Source organism: Marmota marmota, unplaced genomic scaffold, assembly GCF_001458135.2.
Source record: "Marmota marmota marmota unplaced genomic scaffold, marMar, whole genome shotgun sequence".
NCBI classification, from domain to species: domain Eukaryota; kingdom Metazoa; phylum Chordata; class Mammalia; order Rodentia; family Sciuridae; genus Marmota; species Marmota marmota.
Window position 1 is genome coordinate 10,611,230 of NW_026000119.1, and position 25,024 is coordinate 10,636,253.

A 25,024-nucleotide genomic window follows, 5' to 3' on the forward strand; every position below is an offset into this window, starting at 1 on the left:
ATGACTAAATTGTGCTAATTGAGTTCCTGTAAGACATAATATTTTCCAGTCTGAGTCATTTGTCCTAGACTGGTGTCATAAGTTTGATTTAGCACATCCTTATAATAAATTCATGACTCCTGGAGGGTTTGTTAGTAATATTTTGACCACAAAATCAAGAGTCATTTAGAAGGATTTATGGCGTCTAACTACTGCTTTGCATCTTGTTAACTTTACTAGTCAATCGCTTATAGATCCAACCAGTGATTGTACTGCTAATTCATGTTGCAGTATGGTTTGCAGGCATGTGTCCAGTCTCCTTATGTGTTATTAACAGGATATACTAATATTACAAAAATGGACAGTAATTGATATTTTGTACAGTGAACTAATTGTAATCTCACAAATTGTGTGAGTAGATTATAACAAAGATCAAGATATTTTGGTTTTATACCAGCCTTCCTTTCTTATGCTCCCCACTAACATTACAGGTGACTGGTATAGTTCATTGGATTAGACAAAAGAGGAACAAAAGAAAGAGGAGGGGAATGAAAATAAAAAAGACAGGCAAATAAAGCAGACATAACTTTCCTATGTTCATATAAAAAAAAAAAAACATGACCAGTGTAACTCCATATCATGTACAACCACAGGAATGGAAAGTAGAAAGTTATATTCCATGTATGTATACATGGAATATAATGTATAGTGTATGTCAAAATACATTCTACTGTCAAATATAACTAAAAAGAACAAAAAATAGAGAAAAGGAAGGTACGTATGCTATGATCTGATAAAACAAAGTTCTAAATGCTCCTTTACTAGAGTAATTATGGCTGTGTTAGTTTTAGAACTCCTGTGTGTTTTAATTCTATATTTTTTAGCTCATGATTTTATGGTGAATTCACATTTGATCCTGTACACCTAAATTAATATATTTTTGATCAGTCTTAATTTATCTATTATAGAGGTTTTTGTATTCTGCTTTTTTTCAGAGGCCAATTTTTTTTCAAGGGTTGATTCTCAAATATATTAAAATATCTCCTTTTACAAAATTCTATGAAGGACATAGATATGGTGGTGTTGGGTATAAATCTGATAGCCATCAAGGACAAGTGGCTACCTGAACTTTTTATTTCAGTGTCCACTATGACTGTTAGACTTGACATCTAGCATTTCCAACTGTGCAGGACTGCCCTACATTTAAGTCATAAGGTAAAAATCTGATAGACTCTATCTTGTTTTCTAATAGATTCAATCTAATAGAGGCTTTAATAAACATCTGTAATGTTGTCTCCTACTTATGGAGATATACCTATATAAAGCTACAAGATCTTTGTTTCCTACCTGTTTTATGTGTGCACACCTGTGTATTGTATTGTTCTGTTTACATATGTATTTGTGTCCATATATCATGTAAATGGTATCAAAACTGACATATAGATAAATGAAAACTCATTAATCATAATTTAAATAAAAATGATCATGTGACATAAAAAAGTTTCAATTTAAATTAAGTAAACAAATGAGAGTAAAGGTGTCTTTAAAGTTACTAACTCATGAGTTTTTCTAGATGGTAAGACAATAAAGTGTTGGTTTCTATAAAATGTCTAAAATATAATATCCATTGCTTCTAGGATTTTTCTTCAACAGGGAAGGGATGGCTAATACTGCTAACTACACTTGTCTGATTCCTGGTTTTTACAATTAAAAATGAGTAAATTAGATTTAACATAAATGGGATCAATCTTCATAAATGTATTTGTTAAAAACATAAAAATGACTCATTAATTTACCAACTTAAAAGTACTAAAATATCAACTACTAATATGAAATCAAGTACTTTTGACTTCTTAAATCCCCTAAGGTAATATATTTAAACAATAAATGTGTTTTCATACATTAATAAATAGAAAAAGTTTGAGATTGCTTTGTTTCTGTGTCTTCACTAAAAACAAGATTACTAAGAGTTAAAATTCTATCAGGTATAATTTTATATACAAAAAGTACAAAAGTTTTAATTAAAGTACCATTAAAAAGCAAAATATTTCATGTTATTAAAGTGGAAGAATTTGTCTAGATTCAAAATTTCATAAGGATTGTTTCAAAGTATAAATTTTAAAAGGAGTCAATAGCTAAAAAAGAGACATAAAAGAGTTCTAGGTATGAAACTATATTCTTTTATTTTTTATTGTAATTTGTTATATATGACAGCAGAATGCATTTGAAAATATATTTCAATATGGAAAGAAAAGCAAAAAAGAAATGTTTTTCAATATAAAAGTCTTTTGTGTGATAAAAAGTTACAAAATGTCTAAGTAAGTTACAGAAGGCTTGAGGAAGGTAAATCTCAAAAAGTTTTTGTATGCAATTAAATTGGTTATATGTAATTAACACAATCAGTTAAAGTTACTTCAGACTTTTTTCTAAGGTCAAATCTTAACGTACTGCTATAAACCAAAGTTTAATCCTTGATGTGTTAAAGTAACAACAGGATTTCTTAAAACATTAATTTACTCCTACCTATCAAGATAATTTCTTATCTGCATTAAGTTTTATTATTTAAAGAAACTGGTCTTAAAAGAATTATTGGTTAAATAATAATTGTTATTTAGAATATCACACTACATTACACTACAAATTCTAAATTTTTCTTTAAAAGCTAAACTTGGTTAGTATAAAAACCTCAGTGTAATTGTGGTGCTTTTATTGGCTTAATTATATACTAGATGTATTCATATCTTCCAACTAGACAAGTCTTTAAAATATAGATTTAAAAGAACATTTTACCAAGGTCATGTTCTTCAAACTAAAGTTTAAAGTAAAGGTTTAGGACTATAAAAATTATGTTTCTCAGTTCATAGCTATTTATGGACCAAACATGTTTTTATTTTTGTTAATTTTTAAAATATTTTTATAAACTATTTTTATAAAAATATATTTTTATAACTACTGTTGTTATTGCCTTTCACAATTACAACTTCTAATATAACTACCTAAGTTAAATTAAGATAATAGGCCATCACTAATAGAACAAACAGGGTATAGGGCTAACTTCCAGTACTAATACTGACCCCAGTGAAATGGAAGAGGTAAATAACTGTAAAGTTATATAAATTAAATGTAAAACCCCAGTACTCCTACTTTATGGCTGATGAAACTGGTTTGCTGGATGTTTAAAACCCAAACTTAAAGACCAAAGATGAAAGTGTGAAGAAAAAAAATAACCAATATTTTCGCCAGGTGTGCTGGTGCATATCTGTAATCCTAGCGGCTCTGGAGGCTGAGGCAGGAGGATCGTGAGTTCAAAGCCAGTCTCAGCAACTTAGTGATGCCCTAAGGAACTCAGTGAGACCCTGTATCTAAATAAAATACAAAATCGGGCTGAGGATGTGGTTCAGTGGGTTGTGTGCCCCTGAGTTCAATCCCCAATACCAAAAAACAAAACAAAACAAAAATAGCCAATACTGGCTCTTGCCCTCTGAGTCAGCTTGAAGTCAGAAAACAAGGGGACTTCTCTGAGGATTTTGGAACTCTGGACCACCTTATCACCTGATCAGGGGAACAATAAGACCCTAGAGAACAAAAAAGCCAACCCATGCACATGCTACAAAGAGGAGGGTCATTAAAGAGGACAGTATTCCTGATGCTTCCTAGAGAAGCCACGTGATCAACAAGATCCTAACTTATCCTGTATGGCACTGGAGGAACTAAGAGACAGCTCACAAGTTCACAAAAATGACCTTTTATGGAAACTCAACTGACTCTTAACAATCGATAGGAACAAAGTCATTTTGACCACCTTGGTCTTAAACACCTAGCAAAACTAGTTATAACCAAAGTACAGCTATACCTGGACATTTTTAAAGAAAATACAATAGTTATTTTACTGTAACTTAAAATGTACATTTGTGTCAGCCCCACTGAGAGTAAATAAAGCTGGAGGATATGAAAAAAAGATTCTTAGATAGGAATGCCTAATAACTATCAAAAAAGACTAGTAGAGTCAAAAGCTTTTTTTTTAAAATCAATTTAAGGCCTACAAATATTCCTAACCTCCTACATTGGCAGACTTAATCTTAGATGTACCACTACATTTAAGTCATACAAAAAAGTAAGATTCCTATGTTATCTCCTACCAATTTTGCAATTTTGCTAGAATGATTATCTAGCCCTAAGTGACAGAAATAAAGGGATCTCTACTAAACACAGAGGTTAAAATAATAAAAAGGTATTTTATAAAAATCAGATGACATTTGATATCTTAACTACATCTTATGGGACATTTATGACATTCAAAACTAAGTGTTCTGTTGACATTTCTGATAACTCTGGCAATCACTCAAGAGCCCTCTGAGATCAGGAGGCTATTGACAATATTCTTAAGGGTGTATATTCCCAAATAGAGTCCATGTCATCACCAGCCTTGTCATGGGAACAACTTCTTAGCTCTTGCACTTCCAGTAAAAAATTATTGCTTTCTCTCATCATGATATTCATTGACATGTTTCAGATGCTGCAACATTTAATTTTTATTAATCTCATTCCAGTACTCATGTCTTCTTATTTCTCTCATAGAAGCACCAACCTCTCAGATGACTTTACAACCTGTTTCCTCCAAATGAGAATTTTGCCATAGACTCCTCAACTGACCCAAAACATTCCTAAAAGAGAAACCCAAACTGCTTGCTCTATATCACTCCCTCTTAACCTCAAGCAGCCAGAGTAGTTATCATCTATTTCCCCTTACAGCAGTAAGGGTTCCCTTATTCAGAGGTAAAAATGAGACCAGGACAAAGAACAGGTAGCTGATTATTTTTTTAAGGGAAGAAAGAAAAAAGATTAAAAATTTTACAAAGGAAATGGGTATATAATATTCTCCATGATCAATGATTTGGCATAAAATACTTCAAGATCCCTCTGAGATCAGGAGACTATTGACAATAAACTTGAAGGTAAATTAAATGCTTTAGGAGCTACCATAATGAGTTTTAGATGATCAGATACAGAGTCTTAAAATCAGATAACAATTACAATGCCATGTTGCTTATCAATTAATTGGTGTAACACCTATCCAAACAAACTCCCAATGGGATTGAAAAAGTAAAGATGCATCTATTAATAAGTTGGAATTCTAACAATGTTAGTTTATATCATTTACAACTGTACCACTACATCTAAATCATATAAAAAAGTAAGATTCCTATGTTATCTCCTACCAATTTTGAAAAAAAAGTTGTCAAATGATCTAAATGGTTTCAATCCTTGGAATATGTTAAAACATATTGCATGTTGTCTCATAGAGTATTTCCTTTGTTTTAATTCTGTATTCTTTTCTCACTGTTAGCTGCAAGTTCATCCAATCCCAGTTCCAACACCTCCAAGTAGACTAGCATGGATTTTAGTTAAAAAAATTAAAAAAAGGGGGAGATGTAGAGAATGGATGAGTCCCCAGTCATCGTCAAAAGGCAATCCTGGGAATTATTTTTTGCCAAAGGAAAGGGTGATATCAGTTGACTCTTGGCTCTGATGCTAACAGCTATCAGGTGTCCCAGGACCATGGGTTTCCTGAGTGCAGTAGAATGTTCCTAACACTGTAATAGTAGGATAGCTACAAAAAAACAAAAAAACAAAAACAAAAACTTGTTTCTAGCTCTGTAAATTTTTAGTGCACAAAGAAGCCTCTGGCAACTCAAAAGCCTTAAATAATTTACAATGCCCCTATAGTTTAACTTCACAATTATGAGACTCTATATAATAAACTTGTGGAGCTAGTTCTGGGTCACTGCTCCTCCATCAGAGTGCAGTGTCCCACCTGGCCCCAGCTTTACTTGATAACATCTCTGTGTTTTTCTCCATCTCCAGTTGCCCCTACTTGAGTATCCTTTGTTGATGCTGAGTGGATCATGGCAAAGAAGAAAAAACTCTCTAGCTTCAGAATTTCAAAATTATAGTGCATTATAAGGACAAAAGAACTCAAACTAGAAAGTGAAAGGTTTAGTAAGAAAGGTCAGGAGACTTGGAGAAGAAAAGGTCTAAGTTTCAACTTCAGAGGTTCCCAGGGTAAGAGATTCCCTTGTCAATGTACCTTAGGCTGTGTCTTGGAGAGTTAACCAAATCTCAATATTGACTTGGGATATCCAAAAACAAAGAGGTATTTTCCCTATAACTTATGCAGGAAAACTGAGTGATCTCAAATAATTAAATGGATGGGAACACAGCTTAGGAAGATGACTTCAACGTTTTCATAGGGTCTGTATATACAAGGGTGCCATTGAAGGAGCAGAGAGCTTAAAGAAATTGGATACAAAAGGGCCATACAGATACAAATAAGGGACACTTTTGTGGATGAGTGCATAGCCAGTTGGCCAAAGACCAGATGAGATGATGGCCATTTCAGTGGAGGTGAGTTTAGAAACACATCAGTGGAAACTAAATATCTTCACTATGTCTTGATAGTAAATAAAATATCAGGGGATACAAAAGAAGAGTTCAAGTAGATTAAGCTTGAGTTTCTACCGCTTCCAACAAAATGTTCAGATTATTAATGAAAAAGTCAATAAAGTTTGGAGGAGAGGGGTGTCCTATAGTTTGAATGTGTCCTTCAAAGGTCCATGAGCTGAAAGTTTGTCCCCAGTGTGGCAACATATAAGAGATGAGGCTAATGGAAGGTGGTTAGGTCACTGTTGGCACCACATTTGGAAGGGATTAATATAGTTAATATAAGACCCCAACTAGTTCTTGAAAGAAAGTTGTTAGAAAAAGAGAAAGCCTGGTCTCTGAAACCCTCTTACTTCCTAACTTGTCATGTGATTTCTTCAGCACAAAATTCCATCTTTTTTATCACCTCTGCCATGAGCCTTTCATCAGAGACCAAAGAGATGGGGCCACCAGAACAGGAGCTTTTAGTCTTCCAAATACAATATGTGAGCTAAATAAACTTCTTTTATTTTGTAGCCTCAGGCATTTTGTTATAGCAACAGAAAATGAACTGTGAAACAATCCATTGGCAACTAGCATTTTTTAAAAAATACACAGCTTAGTATAATATAGCGTGGCATATACCAAAGGGCAAGACATGTGATAAGGTTAAGTATTTTTGATAAAACTTTTCTCTTATGTATGCATATATACTTATATATTAAGTCATTAAATATGTAATATATTGCATTAAAGTCCCAATTATCCCATACACACTATCAAACTTCTTGCCATGTGACTTTGCAGTTCCTTTTATTAAAGAGTTAAGAATTTCCACACTTTGAATCTAAGCCTGGCTATAGAAGTTAATTTGTTACATAGCATAACAATATATAAGAGAGGAATGACAATGAACCAGTTCTAAGCCTACCCTCAAGATGTCCTACATATTTCTACTTGCCTTCTGGCACTTCTGCCATTACCATTAGAAAGACACATTTAGGATTTATATGCTGATCACAAGATGAAGAGTAGATACACATACAATAGCTACAGTGCTTTAAACAAGCCTATGTAGGAGCAGAGCCCCCATAAGACTCCAGACACACAAGTTGTTCAATTTATAACAATAAATCAATAATGGACAAAGGGGGGCCAGCCTAGTATGTTAATACCCCATCAAGGCACAGATTTAAAAGTTATATTAACAATGAGTATTAATTTTAGCCAGTAAGTTTTGACATGATTGGTTCCACAGTGACAGCACGAAGTAAAAATTAAATAGTATAGAAAATAGTGCATAATGTATACAAAGAAATAATATAGAAAGTAGAAAAAACAATAAAAGGAGAGGGAACTCCACCCCCATTACCACTACTTAAGTATAACCAATGTAAACACTTGGCATATTTGCTTTGAGTGTTTTTTTTAAGTTTGTACTTCAAAAATGTTAAACAATTTAGCTATGAATCTATTTCCCTTTAATATATTAGAATTACAGATACAGATAAAGTATCTCTCAAACTTAATCCAAATTCTTATCTTTTTTACTAGATGAATGTGTTTTTTATCTTCTAATTTTTCCTCACTCCTTCATCTAAATTATATACTTATGAAATATAAAATATATAAAAAACATTGAGATGTTTTTAAAACATGGAGATGAAATAAGAGAGAAGCCCATACATACCAGATGTAAGTTACTTGGAATATTCTAGTCCTTGGGTTGGAGAGGTGAGTACCTAGTTATTCATGATTACATTTTTGTTTGTTTGTTTGTACTGGGATTGTACCCAGGGTACTTTATCACTGAACTATACCCCAGCTTGTTTTGTTTTTAATTTTGAAGCAGGGTCTCTCTCAGTAAATTGCTGAGTCTGGCCTTAAACTTGCTGTAGCCTCTCAAGTTGCCAAGATTATAGGAATATGCCGCCATGTCCAACTTAATGATTACATTATTATATTGACCATATATTCTTTAAACTTAAAGAATTCTTAAATTGCTAGATTAATTAAATTCTATTAGATATTTTTGTAGATTCCATTAGATTTTCCACAATCATGTTGCTTGAAAAAGAAGATAAATTTTAAAGTTCTTTTCCAATCTAGATGCATTAGATTACTTTTCTTCACCTGTTTGCACCAGATAGAATCACCAATAGCAATGTTTGAAGGGAATATCTTTGTCTTGTTGCTGATTTTAGGAGAAAGCATTCTTTCTTTGCCATTAATCTGATGCTAGGTATAAGGTTTCCACAGATGCTCTTGATCAGGTAGAGAAGTTCCCTTCAATTCCCAGATTGCTGAGTTGTTATTATTTTAATTTTTAAATCAGAATGGATGACAGATTTTGGTAAATGTAATGTCTGAGATTATTAAAATATAGTTTTTTTGCTTACTTTGTTTATGTTTGTTAGACTCCACATATAAATGGGACATGTACTATTTGTTCCTCTATGTTTGACTTATTTCACTTAGCTTATTGTCTTCTAGGTTCATTAATATGGTCACAAATAGTAAAATGTTCTACTTAGTATGGCTTCATAATAGTCTATATTCTTTTCATATATCTGTTTCTGGCCACTTGTGTGTCTTCTTTAGAGAAATGTCAGTTCAGGTCCTTTGCCAATTTTTTAATCTCTGTGTGTGTGTGTGTGTGTGTGTGTGTGTGTGTATTTCTATTCAGTTGTTTGAGTTCCTAATATATTTTGGATGATAATGCCTTATCAGATATATGATTTGCAAAGTGTTTGTCCCATTCCATAAATTACATTCTTCATTTCTTAGATTGCTTCCTTTGCTATGCAAAAGATTTTTGGTTTGCACTTCTCTATGTTTGTTTCTGTTGTGTATGCTTTTGGTGTCAAAAACTAGAGATTACTGCCAAAGACAATATCAATCAAGTATATTTTCCCATTTTCACTAGGAGTTTTACAATTTCAGGTCTTACATTTAATTGTTTGATCCATTTTGACTTAATTTTTGCATATGGTTTAAGAGTCCAATTAGTTCTGTTTTGCATGTAGATATTCAGTTTCAAAGAGACCATTATTTGAAGAGACTATTCTTTCTATATTGTATATTTTTGGCACCCTCATCTAAGATCAGTTGATAATAAATGTATGGGTTTGCTTCTGGGGTCTCCATTCTGTTCCACTGGTGTCCGTTTTTATGTCAGTACCATATTATTTTTGATTACTGTAGCTTTATAACATAGTCTGAAATCAGACTGGTAAAGAAGCTGTTAAATTCAGTGGGATATACTGCTTTTACTAAGTTGCCTGAAATCAAACTACAGCCTATTCCAGAGGGCTAATGCAAATCCACCATAACTTGCCTGAGTGCCTTTGCTATCTTCCTGTCCAGTACAGATCATCAAGCACTCTAACTCATTTTCTTTTTCTTTTTGATACTGGTAAATTTAACCCAAGAGTAATTTACTACTGAACTATATCCCAGCCCTTGTTGCTTTTTATTTGAGACAGGGTCTTTTGCATAGGGCCTCACTAAGTCACTGAGGCTGGTCTTGAACTTGAAATCCTCCTACCTCAGCCCCCTAAGCTGCTGGGTTTAAGATGTGCACCCCGGTACCAGCAGACAAAGACCTCCATACCTGTCCATCGATATGGTCTAAGAACTAACCCACATTTCCTAGCATATTTGAAAGCACCATGATAAATATAATGAATAATCTTGCTTTTCATTTGAGACCTCATCATCTACAAATAGGGAGAGGGATTTTCTCCCACAGAGCCAAATATATTTAACAATCACATAAAAATAGTTAGAAAAATTAGTAGCAAGAGGATTTTTCTGTCTTTTCTATCAACAAACTCAAAGATATTATTTCTAATTTCGTTTTCTCAAAGCATAAAATGATATTATTATACAGAATTTGGTCATATTTCACTGAGTACATTATTATAGGTGAGGTTACTGTACAGGTCAAAGTCAAGAACAAAATAAGCATTAAAAAAAATCTCTTTGTACTCCTAGAGATTTAATGGGTGTCTCTGTTACCTTGCCTACAAGCTTTGGGGAGAATTTTTTTTAATAGTTTGTTATACCACATTTTGTGATGCAAAAACCAAAGAATAAGGGCAATAAGTTCATGTTCATTCAGAAATACTGAAGATATGCAGAGAAAGAAATCCTGAACAGTCCTGAGATGAATTTATGTAAGTCAAAGAAATATTTTTTGAGGTAAAATAGTTTATTTAAAACAAATGTATAAAAGAAAATATCTAAATAAGTCAAATGCTTGTCTTAAAAAATGAACAAAAGCAAATTTGAGAAAAATTCAAGACTTTCCCTAAAATTCGTCAAGGAATTCAATGATTGACTTCTTATCCTACCATAACAATCTCTTCTCATACAGCCCAATAGACATGCAATGAGACATTATGCTCCCATTTAGAGAACAAAAATCACTGACAGAGCTCCTTTTCAGGAACTTAGAAAGTACTCTATGGAGGATGATTGAAAAAAACTAAAATGCACTGTAATAAAACATATCAGAAGTCCACATAAAATGTATCATAAAGTAGAGGAAGGTCAAACACATTCATGTGTTTTTTATTTACAATTTAAAATTTAGGGGTGATATCTTAGTAACTTAAAAAATGAAAGTACACATGGAGGAATTCTTACTATTCTAATGAAATCATTTCACTCTGCCAGTCAACACATGCCTAGAAGAAACATTCAGCAACAGCACACTCTGCACACACCACAGGAATGATGACTTCACCTCCAGAAGGGCTCATATGCCTACCCACACTAGAAAGTAAAGCAGTAGTATTTTCTAGTTCATTCATTGAAGACAGTCATCTTCTCTGGGTTGTTTCTCTTTCTTCTCCCTACCCTACATTTGAACTCTGCAGGTGCAAGCTCTGAGTCAAGGCACTGATGCAATGCCATATTACGCCTTTATGAAGTGCAATAGTCCCAAACAAGGTGTTAAAGAGAATCTAAGGCTAAATGGGCCCTAAAGAGATTATCAGACCCTATAAAGACTCTCCCACCTTCTAGAAAAAAAACTTAAACCAAGATAAGCACCTAACTTCTAAAGAAGGACATTTATTCATTCATTCAATGGTAAGTTTCTACTGCCAAGAGCAAACTTCTTCACTAGGCCTGAGAAATACAAAGATAAATAAGACCTACTCCTGGCTGGTAGAGATCATGATTCAGTAAGAGTCACTTCAATGCTGTCCCACTGTAATTCTCAGTATTCCCTACTAATTAATGCTTAATTCCCTTCTTCAGATACTGTCTTAATTCTCCTCTACAGCATTTTGAGTCACTTATTGAATTGAGTGATAATATTCAAGGAATATATCCATAAATGGCACAAATAACTCGAAATATATTTTCAATCATCTACTGATACACTGGGAAAAATATAACTTCATTATATTTTTATAATATAAAAAAATTATATTCTGTTCCATATGAATTGGATATTCCAGAACCTATCCTGTTTTCAATTCAGAGATAATCCTTTACTAGCAGGGTGGAGAGAAAGCTTCTAATCCATACTTGTATGGAGACCCCAGTATGAGCTGCCTGAGAAAAGCCTCCAGATTGTTGAATGGACAGAACAGGTGTAGAAGAATAAATTCACAGACAATAGACTAACTGACCCGAAAAAAATTACAGAGCACATCCATAGACTGCAGCACCTCAATTTTCAGGTCTTCGTTTTTAAAAGATAAGAGTGAATAAGTCAATAGATGTTCCAAGAAATCCAGGATCAAAAACCACAAAAGACTGAGAAAACAATTTCTTCTTGCCTTAGAAAATATTCAAGTAGTGAAAAAACAAACATGAGAAGTCCATGATTAGTAAAACCAAACTCTGTGTTGTATACAGATATCATGAAGAGACAATGGGCTGTGAGAATGAAGACTGCTACAAACAGGTCCAGTGAATAATCTGGTCAAGGGGCTGGGGATGTGGCTCAAGCAGTACCGCGCTCGCCTGGCGTGCATGCGGCCCGAGTTCGATCTTCAGCACCACATACAAACAAAGATGTTGTGTCCGCTGATAACGAAAAAAATAAATATTGAAAAATTTTCTCTCTCTCTCTCTCTCTCTCTCTCTCTCTCTCTCCCCTCCCCCTTTCTCTCTCTCTTAAAAAAAAAGAATAATCTGGTCAAGCCATATAAGGGAAATTCAACTGAAATAAGATAAAGGCAGTGAATGGCTTTGTCGTGACAAATCTGACATGCATGCCATGAAAATGCAGGCAGGAAATTCAGGCTGTTAGATACATTTATTAATAAAACTTAAGGTTACACATGAAAAAGCTTCAACATTCATGAAGTTAATTCATCCTGCTTTTAGGATATGAATTTGTCTCTATGATATGATATATTTTGGGTTATCAAAGATGATTTTCTATTGATACTCATATAATTCTTTTAAAAATGATAAAGATTGGGGTTGTAGGGAAAAGCAGGTATAAAATGCCAAAGCTTCAGATAAAGAGCATTTTTTTTTTACACAAAGGAAATACTAAGGCAAAAATAGGCTATCATTCATTGGCACTGGTTATACAGAGGCGAAAGGTAGTGCTAGAGAGCTTACCATATCAACCAACACACTTCAAACACGTCAACTCCCACACATAAACAAACAAACTCATTCTATGAGGCTCCTACAGGAGGGTAGGTGGCATGTGTGCTTAGGGAGTGACCCCAAGCGAGTAGATGCTGCCCAGTCTCCCTCATGTGGTGGGATGGAGTGGCCTAGGACAGGTATCTGAGAGCCTCCACTGTAGTATGCCTAAAGGATTCCATGCCCTTGGCAACTGGAAGCAGGCAAGACCTCTCTAAAGACTATGTTCTTAGATCTTTGTCTAAGACCCAGAAGAACTGTTCTCTAGGTACAATGGAAAAATAACTGGAAAAAGGTAAGACTGTAGAAAAATTTGGTTGGCAGAGGGTGAAAGTGTGCTTTCCCAAGGTTTTAAAATCCTTTCATCTATGCATTTTAAAAAGCATTGACTGGCTTAGGGCCAGTCGCTGGTATAGGCTTTAATGGGAGCTTTGTTTTGCCCTCTGCCTCCCTAACAGAAGTTAATCATATGGACAGAGGGGAAGTGTATTGCTTGCTGCCTCTTGGGGAGAGTCTGCATGCTGAAAGCCTCAGAGGCAGCAGGAGACACCTTGCCTTTAAGGGACCTGGACTCTCGTTGGAGCCAGTGCCATGTTTTGGCTAGAACACTGCATGAAATCTTGCACTGGTTTTGGTGGGTGATCTTAGAAAAGTCAATTAGGTTATGAGTCACAGAGAGAATTCACAACCCATAGGGCTGGTGGAACAGTGCCTAGCATATAAACCTTATACACAGGCATTCTGTTGTTACTTGTATGAGAAAGAGTACAGCCTGTATTCCATGTAGCCATAAAGGCTGAAATTGATGTGAATACTTTACTGTAAGTTGAAGAGTGAAGAGATAATGTAGCAGAAGACACTACTATATAACCTCAAATTAATCTCAAATTGTGCTATCACAATTTGAGATTAATTTGAGGTTATATAGTAGTGTTCAGCACTAATTTAGAAAAGGGAAAGATGAAGATGGTTTCGGGTGTATCATATAATCATTGCGACTTTGGGCACTTCAGTAAAATGTCTTTATTGGTGACAAAATAAAGCCTCTAGCTCTCCTTCAATGAAAGAATATCATGGATATGATTTCATCTATGCATTTTAAAAAGCATTGACTGGTTTATGGGCCAGTTACTGGTATAGAAAAAAGGACCAAAATAGCCCTGGGTCTTAGAAAAAAGAACCAAAATTGCCCTGGGTCCTTTCATCTGACATCTTCAAAGCCAATAATAATTGCCATTGTTATTGAGCATTATGAGCCAGGCATCCTGCTAAGTCAAACTTATTCTAAATGGTTTTATCCATGCCTCCAGGTCCACTGGATGTTAATAACTTCTAAATCCATCACTATATCCCAGAGCTCTCTCCCATGCCCAAATCCATATATCTCAACCCTCTACTGGACTTTCCATCTGAATATACCACAAGGGTCTCAAACTGAACAATTCCAAGTTTACTCATTATCTCCTTCCACCCACTCATCTTGACTTCTAGAAAACCTTGCTTCTTTTCTATGTGGTTCCTTGTTAATGGTAACACTCTGAAGCCAGTATATCTTTGTAGACTGCTTCTTGTTTCTCCTCACTTCCACGTACTCTTGTTTTAGTTCAGAGCCACACTGATATTACTTCCAGTTTCATACCTGCCCAGAGGCCTCTTTAAAACTTAACTTAATCATGTTATTTTAGTGCTCACAACTATGTACAGGTTGCTAATGACCTACAGATGAAATCCAAATCTGTTAATTATAATGCTGTTTGGAGCCCTCTTAAATGTTCAGCTTCATCTTTCATCACTCATACACAGGCACAGTTAATATTTTTGATATATTCATAGGCCTAAGCTACCAGACATATTGTTCTCTTTTATTCTATTTATTGAATTTCTGTTCATTCTGTGAGATGGACTCAGTTTAATCATAATATTTACAGTCAATGGAATCTAACCATCACTCTCTCTCTGGTTATACTCCCTTTGTTCTTCTCTCAATGGACCCACACAAGTCTGCGCACACACGCACACACACACAATATTTTATTGGCAAATTATTATTTATAAACAGTATAAATGCTATATAAATATGGAAAAATAAAATGTGATATATAGAACACATTTGGACAATGGAGTATTACTCTGCCATAAAGAAGAATGGCTTTATGATGTTTGCCAGCAAGTGGATGGGTCTGGAGACTATCATCCTAAGTGAAATGACCAGTTAAAGAATCAAAGGTCAAATGTTTTATCAGATATGTAAAAGATAACTCATGATAAAGGGGGGGTATATAGAAGTTCAGTAGATTAGACAATGAAGAATAAATGGGAGGGGAACAGGAAAAGGAAAGACAGTGGAATGAATCTGACATAATTTTCCTATATACATGTACAAAAACATCACAATGGATCCCACCATCATGTACATCCACAAGAATGGGGTCCTAACTAGAATAAGATATATTCTAAACTTGAATAATTATATCAAAATGGATTCTACTGTCATGCGTGACTAAAAAGAAACAATAAATAAATAAGAGAAAAATTCATAAAAATTAAAAATAATACTTAATCTGATTTGTTTATACATCTTTCTCCTCTGCTAATTTTTGAGCTTCTTAAGCTCTGGAACTAAACTTTATATATCTTTGTTTTTTCTAACACCTGATATAGGGCCTAATATATATTAGTGGCAAAATTAGTATATGTTGAATAAGTGAATGAGCCCAAAGAGACATGTACAGACTTACACTACAGTAGTAGTTATAATAGCAATAAATTGGAAATAAATACATTCCCATTAACAGAAAATGGGTAGTCAATTGAGTATTACACAACTAGTGACATATACATTAGCATGGGAAGATCTCCAAATCATAATATTTATCAAAACAAAGCAAGTTGTAGGAATATACAGTATGTAGAGATTGAAGTATGCATAAAACATTCAGATCTGACAAATCTAGGTGGTGATTATATAGGTGCTAACATTCTTTGCTTTTACGCATATTTTAAACATTTCATAATACAAATTTGTTAGAGGTATAGCCATAAAAACATACAAAGTGAAAATGGCAAGGGCTAGAGACATCTTGAAAGGGACCTCACCTACTACCCCATGACATACACATATACAGTCAAGAGAAATTATATTTAATCAACATAGCATTCAGCTATTTACAATATATTTCTAAGTAAATTTATATTTCTATATAATGAAAAATCTTTGATCTAATTATTATTATTATTAGTAGTAGTAGTAGTAGTAGTAGTAGTAGTAGTACTGACAATTGAACTCATGGGTACTCAAAAACTGAGCCACATCCCTAACTCCATTTTGTATTTTATTTAGAGACAGGATCTCACTGAGTTGCTTAGGGCCTCACTAAGTTGCTGAGGCTGGGCTTTGAACTCTTGATCCTCCTGCCTTAGCCTCCAAAGCTACCGGGATTACAGGCATACATAACCACACCTGACCAAGATCTAATTATTCTTTACAGTAGAATTTCTTTTCAATATTGCTACTAGTGCTTATTTTAGTCATGAAAAACCAGAAGTGTAAATATGTTTAGAGAGAAAAACCTCAAAAAAAAAAAACTACCTATTCTCACCATGTACGGAGACCACAGAACGAAAACACTCAGAAATGAGATTTTGACCCCCTTTTCAAAAGTCCTGTAATTAGCACAAATTGAGAAAAAAATAAAAAGTTTTTAGGCAAATTAAGAAGAAAATATGTATTTTTGTACAAGATAATAGAATTTCATATATTTTCATTAACGCATAATTTAATTTTAGGCATAGATACAGTCCTGACAACAGCAAACCGAAGGGAAGAAAAACTACATTCACTGGAAAGCCATTACACAGTAGGTATTTAATTCTTACTGAAGTCTGTAACACTGGGATTATTGCCTTCATTTTATAATAACTGAAAATGAAGCCCAGAGTGTTATATATTATTTTTAATGTTCAAATTGAAATTGAAAGGGGATTGGAGGTGTCATCCACAGTAGAGTGTTTGCATATAAAAAAAAAAAAACAAAAGGAAAGGAAAAAAGCAAAAGAAAATTGAAACCAAATCTTCCTTACTTAAAAGACCATGCTTCTTCTACTACAACACCCTCATGTTCAAGGATCTTTCCCTTTATACACAAACTGCCACCTTCTCTTGTGTCCTTAGAGCTTAGTGTACTGATCTATAATAGACCTAAAGAATGGATTACAAGTGACACACACTTATCTCCTTCACACTTATCTCCTTTGTTAAAGTTGCTTAATAATATATACATGAGACATAAAATATGACATAGTATTATATACACATATGTATCCTTTGTTATACACAGGTTTCAGTGTTAATCTTGATTTTGAGAATATAAGGAACCATTACTAAGCAAATAAAAAACTTAAGACTAATACGATAAAATACATCCCTTGTGCAAATCCCTTAGGTATTTACAATTATGTTCATAGTTGTTTACTGAATTATTCATTATAGTAAAAATCAGGAAACCATCTAAATATCCAATAATCAAGAACTGAGTGAATAAATAATATTATATCCATAGCATGGGATACTCTGGACTCATAATAAATCATATTTAAGAAGAAAACATTTTATGAAGAAGCATGTACACACCGAAGAGCTACAAATGCAAGTAGTATGTTCAGGGTAAAAGACATATTTAGATATTTGAGTTTATATGAAAATATAAAATAGTGGAAAGCCAAACATCACATTGTTAACCTCAGCTCACCTTTGTTCAGATTTGGAGTTTTTCTCCCTCTCTCTATTGCCTATGTTTTGTAAGTTTGGGCAGGAAGGATATATTACTGACATTAAGGGGGAAAAATCAAGAGTCAAGCTGCCCTCTCATACATTAACAAAACTTGTTGTGGATCAGAAATGTTTTGCCTAGTTCATAATAAGCTCTCATCATGAAGTGCGGGAGCTGGAATGGGCTGAGGTAGAAGCAAGAGATAGAGACTGGGAGGCTAGGAGCAAGGGTCGGAGTCAGAAAGAAAAGAACACTTCACCTAAGTGTGTCCACCTCCTCAATTGCTCCACAAAGTCAGGTTGCTCCAAAAGAGGGAGAGGCAATAAGGAGTTCATCCAAGGAACAACGAAATACACAGCTATAAACAAAGACTAATGTCATTATGTAAAATCAGAAATCTTAGGTAAAAATAAAGTTTTCATAAAGGTGGTCTCTTATGTTTAATTTATTTATATGTATGATATCCTCTCGACTCTGATTCAATGTTTATATCAAAAGTATCAAAAAAGTATATCCATCCCTTTAGTTGAGTTATAGCTTAAAAGTCAGTAAATTTAATATTTCTAAATTATTATTTAAGTGTTCATATCCAATAACATAAGAAGGACTGGCATATAACTTATTAGCACATAAAATTTAATGAGAATTTACAATGCACAAGGTACTGAGCTTCACGCTTTACGTGAACTGGCTAGTTTAACAATACTGTGTGAACGGTTATTATTCTTCACACCATATCAATGAAGTTTGAGGTTCAGAGAGATGAGATAACTTGACCAAGGTTACCAAATTCATCAGGGGTAGAGTTACAACTTAAATCCTGGAATTCTTACCTTAGTGTGGCCTGTGCATTGCTGCTACTCTATACCATTAAAAATAACTGACAAAGTTGAGAAAAGTGACAACTTTAGGAAAGAAGGAACTGGAGAAGCAGAGTTTGCTAAAGGGGACAAGCTGGAGAATGAGCAACAGGATATGGGAAGAACAATAGTATTAGTAAAGCCATGAAATGTGCTGGCATCCACTCAGAAAGTACCCGGGGCTGTAAATGAGCAAGTTCCGCTCCTGGGTTGCATGAGCTCCAGAGGGCGAAGCAGACTATTTCCATGCCCCACACCTCAGCATCCCTCAGTGTCCTGGAATTCTGAACATTACTAATCCTTCTCCAAGGAGGAATAAATCCACAAGAGGAAAATTCTTGCAAAAATCTAGGATGATGTTTAATGGGAGTGTATTCAATACTTGATGATACAGTGGGAAAATAGGTGAAAGGAAGCTAGCTGGTCACTTTGCATTTTTTGACTAGTAAGTATATTTGAATATTCCAAATTACTCCACTGAATTGCCCATTTACCTTGTTTTATATTACAGTGTCTGTCATTAAAAGTGTTGCAATGGAGACGCTAGAGTTACGACTGTGGAGGTTCATTCATCATGCTGGAGGGGATAGCTTAGTGGACAAAATGCCAGCTTTTGTGACCATGCCACTCCATATCTAGAAGTTAACATGCAAGTGGCACTGACTCAGCAGGTTGTCTCCTGAATGAAGTTAGTTCCAGAGAATTGAATCAAATGCATGGAGGTCCTTTGGACAATATCTTAAAAAATTTGCTTCTCCTGCCTGGATAATGTACATTGTAAGAACTTTTACAAACTTGGGATATTCCCAAGTTCCCTTGAAGCATGAGATATAAGATAGCCCAGGATCTTCTAGCGCAATCTTAGAATTGATGCCCTGCTCTAGCGAGCCTTCCCTTCTTATGGTTAGCTTCATACTAAGTTCACATGGCCTTCCCCCAGCTACTAGTTTTCGTTCAGCCATGTGGTTAACTGTCTGTAATAATCTTTACTCTTTCTTCACCCTTATTCTTAGCATAAAGTCAGTCATGCACTTGATGCTCTGACTACTCTTTTATGAACAAATATTATACTTTTATGATTTTATTAACTATTTTATAATGACAAACTAGGAATATTTAGTAGTTCCTGAAAATAATCCTACACTGTATAGATCAACAAATAACTAGAATAATGGTTCCATTTTTAAAAAAAAAACTGTGATCTTAAAAACATATCAACTAAGTTTATATCAACTGAAGAAGTCTTTATTCCAGTTACAATCTCAAAACAAATGTAGCACGCATTAATTGGGCAGCCACTATGTGTCAGATATTATTCTAAGTATTACCTACTAACGTAAAAAATATTCTGCTATATTCTAGTGAAGATAGCAGACAACTATAAACTGATACTAAGTGCTATATCTATGGTTCATTAAAGTAGTATAGAAACTAATTTTATGCATACCTTTGTAGCTTCTACTTTAGTCTAAATATCTATTTTAGAACTGAGTTTCTACCTTAGTCTGGATTTCTACCTTAGACTAAATATTTATTTGTGGAGAGATGTTTAAAAAGTAAGTGATACATAGTTAAAAATATAAGATTTGAACCTGCACCGTTGTGCACACCTCCAATCCCAGTGACTCAGAAGGCTGAGGCAGGAGGATCCCAAGATCAAGGACAGCCTCAGCAATTTAGTGAGATCCTCAGCAATTTAGCAAGACCCTTTCTCAAAATTAAAAAAAAAAAGTGGTAGACATTCGTGGGTTCAATCCTCAGTACAATATATATATATATATATATATATATATACATATATATATATATATAAAATAATATATAATATATATATTACTATGAGAAACTGGAAGAGTGAGATTAATATTAATGTAAGCTAATATTATTCATGCCTCAGGATCTTCTTGCTATGATTTTTTCTTTTACTTTGTTCTTCTCCAAGCCCAATTCAAGATTTCATCACCACATTCTTCACCATCATCTCTCAAACATTATCAATCTTTTTGACACATCATGCACTCCTCCTCCTTCTACTCTTCCTGACTTCTCCTAGATGGGACTGCTTCCATATATGCTGACATTCCAGTTATGACAGTGGTCCAGCCCTCCCTGTTCCAGCTACCTCTGCCATTAGATCACTATCTCCCTCTTTAATACCCACTGCTAATTGTATTTGTTCATTTCCCACACATAAGCATGACGTGGTCATTTTGGTGATACTTTGTTCCTATTGTCTGGTTATGTGGAATCTGTTTTTCACACCAATTCATGTTTTCTCTGTAATTTCACTTTAATTTACTAATTCCTATATGTTTTATTCTTAAATTCTCAAGATGATTATTAATGAAGTGGAAATCTAGTGATCTTTAGTTACTTCTAATAATTTTCTGTCCTAAAATTTCCCATTAACCAAACCTTTTTTCTTCAGGATTATTGCAAGGCTGCTTACAGAGCTTTACTCCAACATTCAGCACATCTTTGTATCTGGTGAGAGGCATTAAAGGTGGAAAACAAGGCCAAGAACAGGCCTTGATCCCACTGTCTTCCCTCAAAATATCTTCTGGCCAGGATCAGGCAGGCTGTGGTGTGGCCAACCCAGCTACATTCAAAACAGCTCCTCACTGTACTAGAGCCCTCTGGTGGTAAGAGAACACCCACAGTAGGCTGGTCTAAGTCGAGAACCTCAACATGGTTACACCCAGGAACCCCTAATCCTTCTGGCTCTTTTTGTTCACTTGGCAAGCTCAATTCTTCCCTCCTTTGGGTTCCAGAAAAAGTCATACTTAAGAATACAAAAATAAATTAAATTCAGTTGAAACTAATTTAAACATTTATTCTCTTCATCAAACTTAATTCCTTCCAGAACTTTTACTCTCCCTTCATAGTTTGTAAATAATCATCAGTTCAAATTTAAAGTCTAGAAAGTAACAGTATCTGATCAGCAGCAAAGTGATTAAAGCTCTCCTTCAAGCCTTGGCTAAAGCAAAAATTATAACTATCATCTTCAATGCAGAAATATTACATGGCAAGGGTAAAGACAGAAGAAGAGTATAATCATTTGGTATGTTCAAATATAAAACATATTAGGGAAATTTCTAGATCTGTTAAGTAAAATTGCAATAACTTTTCTGTTTCTATGCTTGCCTCTCAGGAATCAATTCTCCTTTACATAGCCTAGGTGACCTTTAAAAACACAAGTTGTTCATCTCCTACTCTCTGTCACTCTTGGCTTCTATCAAAGTCTTCACCTTGGCCCTCAAGGTCCCACATGAACAAACCTTGGCTACTTTCCTAAGAGCATTTCCTATGAGTCTCTCTCATAACTTACTAGAGCTTAATAAAAATCAGAATAATGTGATAAACTCTCAAATATCTGTGTTCTGGAACATGCTAAGCATGCTACTCTTTAAAGACTCTTGTATTTGTTCTTCCCCTGGTAGGAATGTTCTCCCAGATGTTTCTTTGATTTATTTCTTCATCTCATATAAATCTGCATCAGTCAGTATCCCTGCAGGACATGGATTACTCCTTAGACCATTATATGAAGAGAAATTACTAAAGGAATTTTACAGGGGGTATGTTCAGGATTAAGAGAAAAATGGGCTGTCAAGGCACTAGTAGATTAGAAACAGGAGGAAGCCTTTACCATCCCTAAGCCTGAAAGGGCAGGTAGAAGGAACTGATTTATTGCAGCCCACTGAGAGCCACAACCCCTCCCAGAGGTTCCCCAGCAGGACATGGGGGGAGTGTTAGAAAGCAGGTAGAAATATAAGAGAGAAAATTTTCCTGGCCTGATCTTTTTCTCCTCCCTTGAATCTCTGAAAGGTTCCAAGCCTTGCCAGGAGCCAGTGGCTGAGAAACACATTAGTCCTCATTAGTCAGCCTCCTGGGGCCAAAGTGGGGAAAGGGAAAAATTGGATCAGATAGGCAAATGGAGAAAGGCCAGGACAAGGGCTCTATTCAAAAGATCACCTCCTAAGAAAGATCTTCACTAATTAATCTACCTAAAATTGTACCCCATTAAAGCAATCCTTCAAGCCTTGGCTGAAGCAAAAATTATAACTATCATCTTCAATGCAGAAATACTACATGGCAAGGGTAAAGATAGAATAACAGTATAATCATTCGGTATATTCAAATATAAAACGTATTAGGGAAATTTCTGGATACATTAAGTAAAATTGCAATAACTTTTCTGTTTCTATGCTTGCCTCTCAGGAATCAATTCTCCTTTACACAGCCTTGGCTAAAGCAAAAATTCACTCAATCTGTTATTGTACTTCTTACTACCTGATATTATATTGTATTGTTTGTTTATTTGCTCTCACACTAACATATAAGTTCTGGAAGGGCTGGGATTTTTGTCATTTGTATTCATTTCTGCATCTCTACAATTTATAAAAACTACTTCATAGCAAGTGTCCATTGTTTATTGAATGAATGAATGAATTTAACACTCCCTTTGCTATTCAAAAATATTTATGTTTAATAAAATTAGAAAAATACAATATCTCTAAAGAGTTATAGTTGACTTAGTCACACATAAGACCTCTATACTATAGTCCTTTCTAAATTTCAAAATATCTTTCTTGCTAATTTACCCTGTAGAATAGCAAAAATTTAAACATTTTTGTGATAAAGAAATATATATAAACACATTATATTTCATAAATTTTATACATGAATATAAAATAACAGAATCTTAGAACTGGAAAAAAACATTAAAATTCTTAGCACAACCCCACATTCAATACATGGACATTCTTGACAATGGTCCCTTCATAGGTAAAGAGTAAAGAGTGAATGTAATACCTCTCCCAGAGAACATATGTTCATAATAATTACAGCTGTTCATGTGTGATGTTAGTTATGGTATTTGATCTATTAAAATTTAATGTTTAAAAAGGGATAGAATACTCTTTACATTCAAAATGGGACAAAAGTTTATTTAAAAAACACTGACAAATAATTCTCTATGATATCCTATTTATATTATTTATCTACCTGATCAATGAAATGAGAGGAAATTCACTATATCAAGAACTGGCTACTTAAAGCAGCTCTTATTATAATTAAGGTTTGTGTTTGGGTCTTTTTATCCTATATATTTAAAAAACAAAAACTCTGTATCTAAGTCATATTTTCTTTCTTCCAGACCAAACATTCACAGTTCAATGGACCAAGTTTCCTAGGCCATTCTTTGTGGAAACAACATCCAGATGCTCTTTTGAACATGGTCTAGTCCATCAACTTTCCATTTAAAGTCTTAGATGGCAAAAGAGTTCTTCAGTGTGTATGTGGCCATTGCAGTATAGTGGTTGTCTATCTTTTCCTCTTACCTGGACCTTCTATTTTCATTGACAAACTTGAAAGTACAGTTTTCTTTCACTTTTCCCCTCAGCTACAATACATTACTGATCTTCACTGATTTTTTCTTTTGTTTTTGTTTTTATTGTCATTATTGCTTATTTTTGGAAGCCTCGTTCTATTTTATTTTAATTTCTAATTGATTTTTAAAAAAAATAAATGATAGCAGAATGCATTACACATATGGAGAACAATTTTTCATATCTCTGGTTGTATATAAAGTATGTTCACACCAATTCGTTTCTTCACATACATACTTTGGCTAATGATGTCTATCACATTCCACCATCCTTGTTAACCCCCTCCCTCCTCCCTTCTCCTCCCACCCCTCTGCCCTATCTAGAGTTTGTCTATTCCTCCCATGCTCCTGCTCCCTACCCCACTATGAATCAGCCTCCTTATATCAGAGAAAACATTTGGCATTTGTTTTTTGGGGATTGGCTATGTGCTACAATTAGAGCAGGAATTACTCTGCTGATGACATTCTACCAAATAAGTCACTAGAGACTTACCCGCAGCTACTATGATAATATCTGCCAGCTGAGTGTGGATCTTCAGTTGTTCTCTGGGAGTGTATCTGTGAGCTATGGTGACAGTTGCATCACCTGCAATACAGAAGAGTTTTCATTAATGATTATTGTGCTTTTCCAAATTTTATGAAAGCTCTAAATCTAGAGGGATTTTGGATGTTACCTAAGAATAGAAAATATTGTTTTGACATGTCTAAATCCCGTGAGAGAAAAAGTTAGATAAGGAGATTTGGATGAACCAAAATATTGCACCTTTCACCAGGCACGGTGGTGCAGGGCCATAATCCTAGCGGCTTTGGAGGCTGAGGCAGGAAGATCACTGAAGCCAGCCTCAGCAATGGCGAGGCACTAAGCAACTCAGTGAGACCCTGCCTATCTATAAATAAAATACAAAATAGGGCTGTGGATGTGGGCTTAGTGGTCAAGTGTCCCTAAATCCTCAATAATCAAAAAAAAAAAGAAAAAAAAAAAAAAAAAA

The 25,024-nt window shown here is 34.5% G+C and overlaps 1 protein-coding gene across 6 annotated transcripts in view; it reads right to left on the minus strand.

The window, feature by feature from the left end:
- The window catches only part of Mthfd2l (methylenetetrahydrofolate dehydrogenase (NADP+ dependent) 2 like), a 111,386-nt gene that overhangs the window by 35,655 nt on the left and 50,707 nt on the right, over nucleotides 1-25,024 (minus strand). For 5 of the 6 annotated variants that reach the window (XM_048784846.1, XM_015499138.2, XM_048784847.1 and 2 more), the window contains one exon: nucleotides 24,529-24,621. The exons of the other annotated variant lie outside the window; for it this stretch is intronic. In XM_048784846.1, the coding sequence (XP_048640803.1) occupies nucleotides 24,529-24,621 (93 nt within the window). The remainder of the gene's footprint in view (nucleotides 1-24,528; nucleotides 24,622-25,024) is intronic. 6 annotated transcript variants of the gene reach the window in all.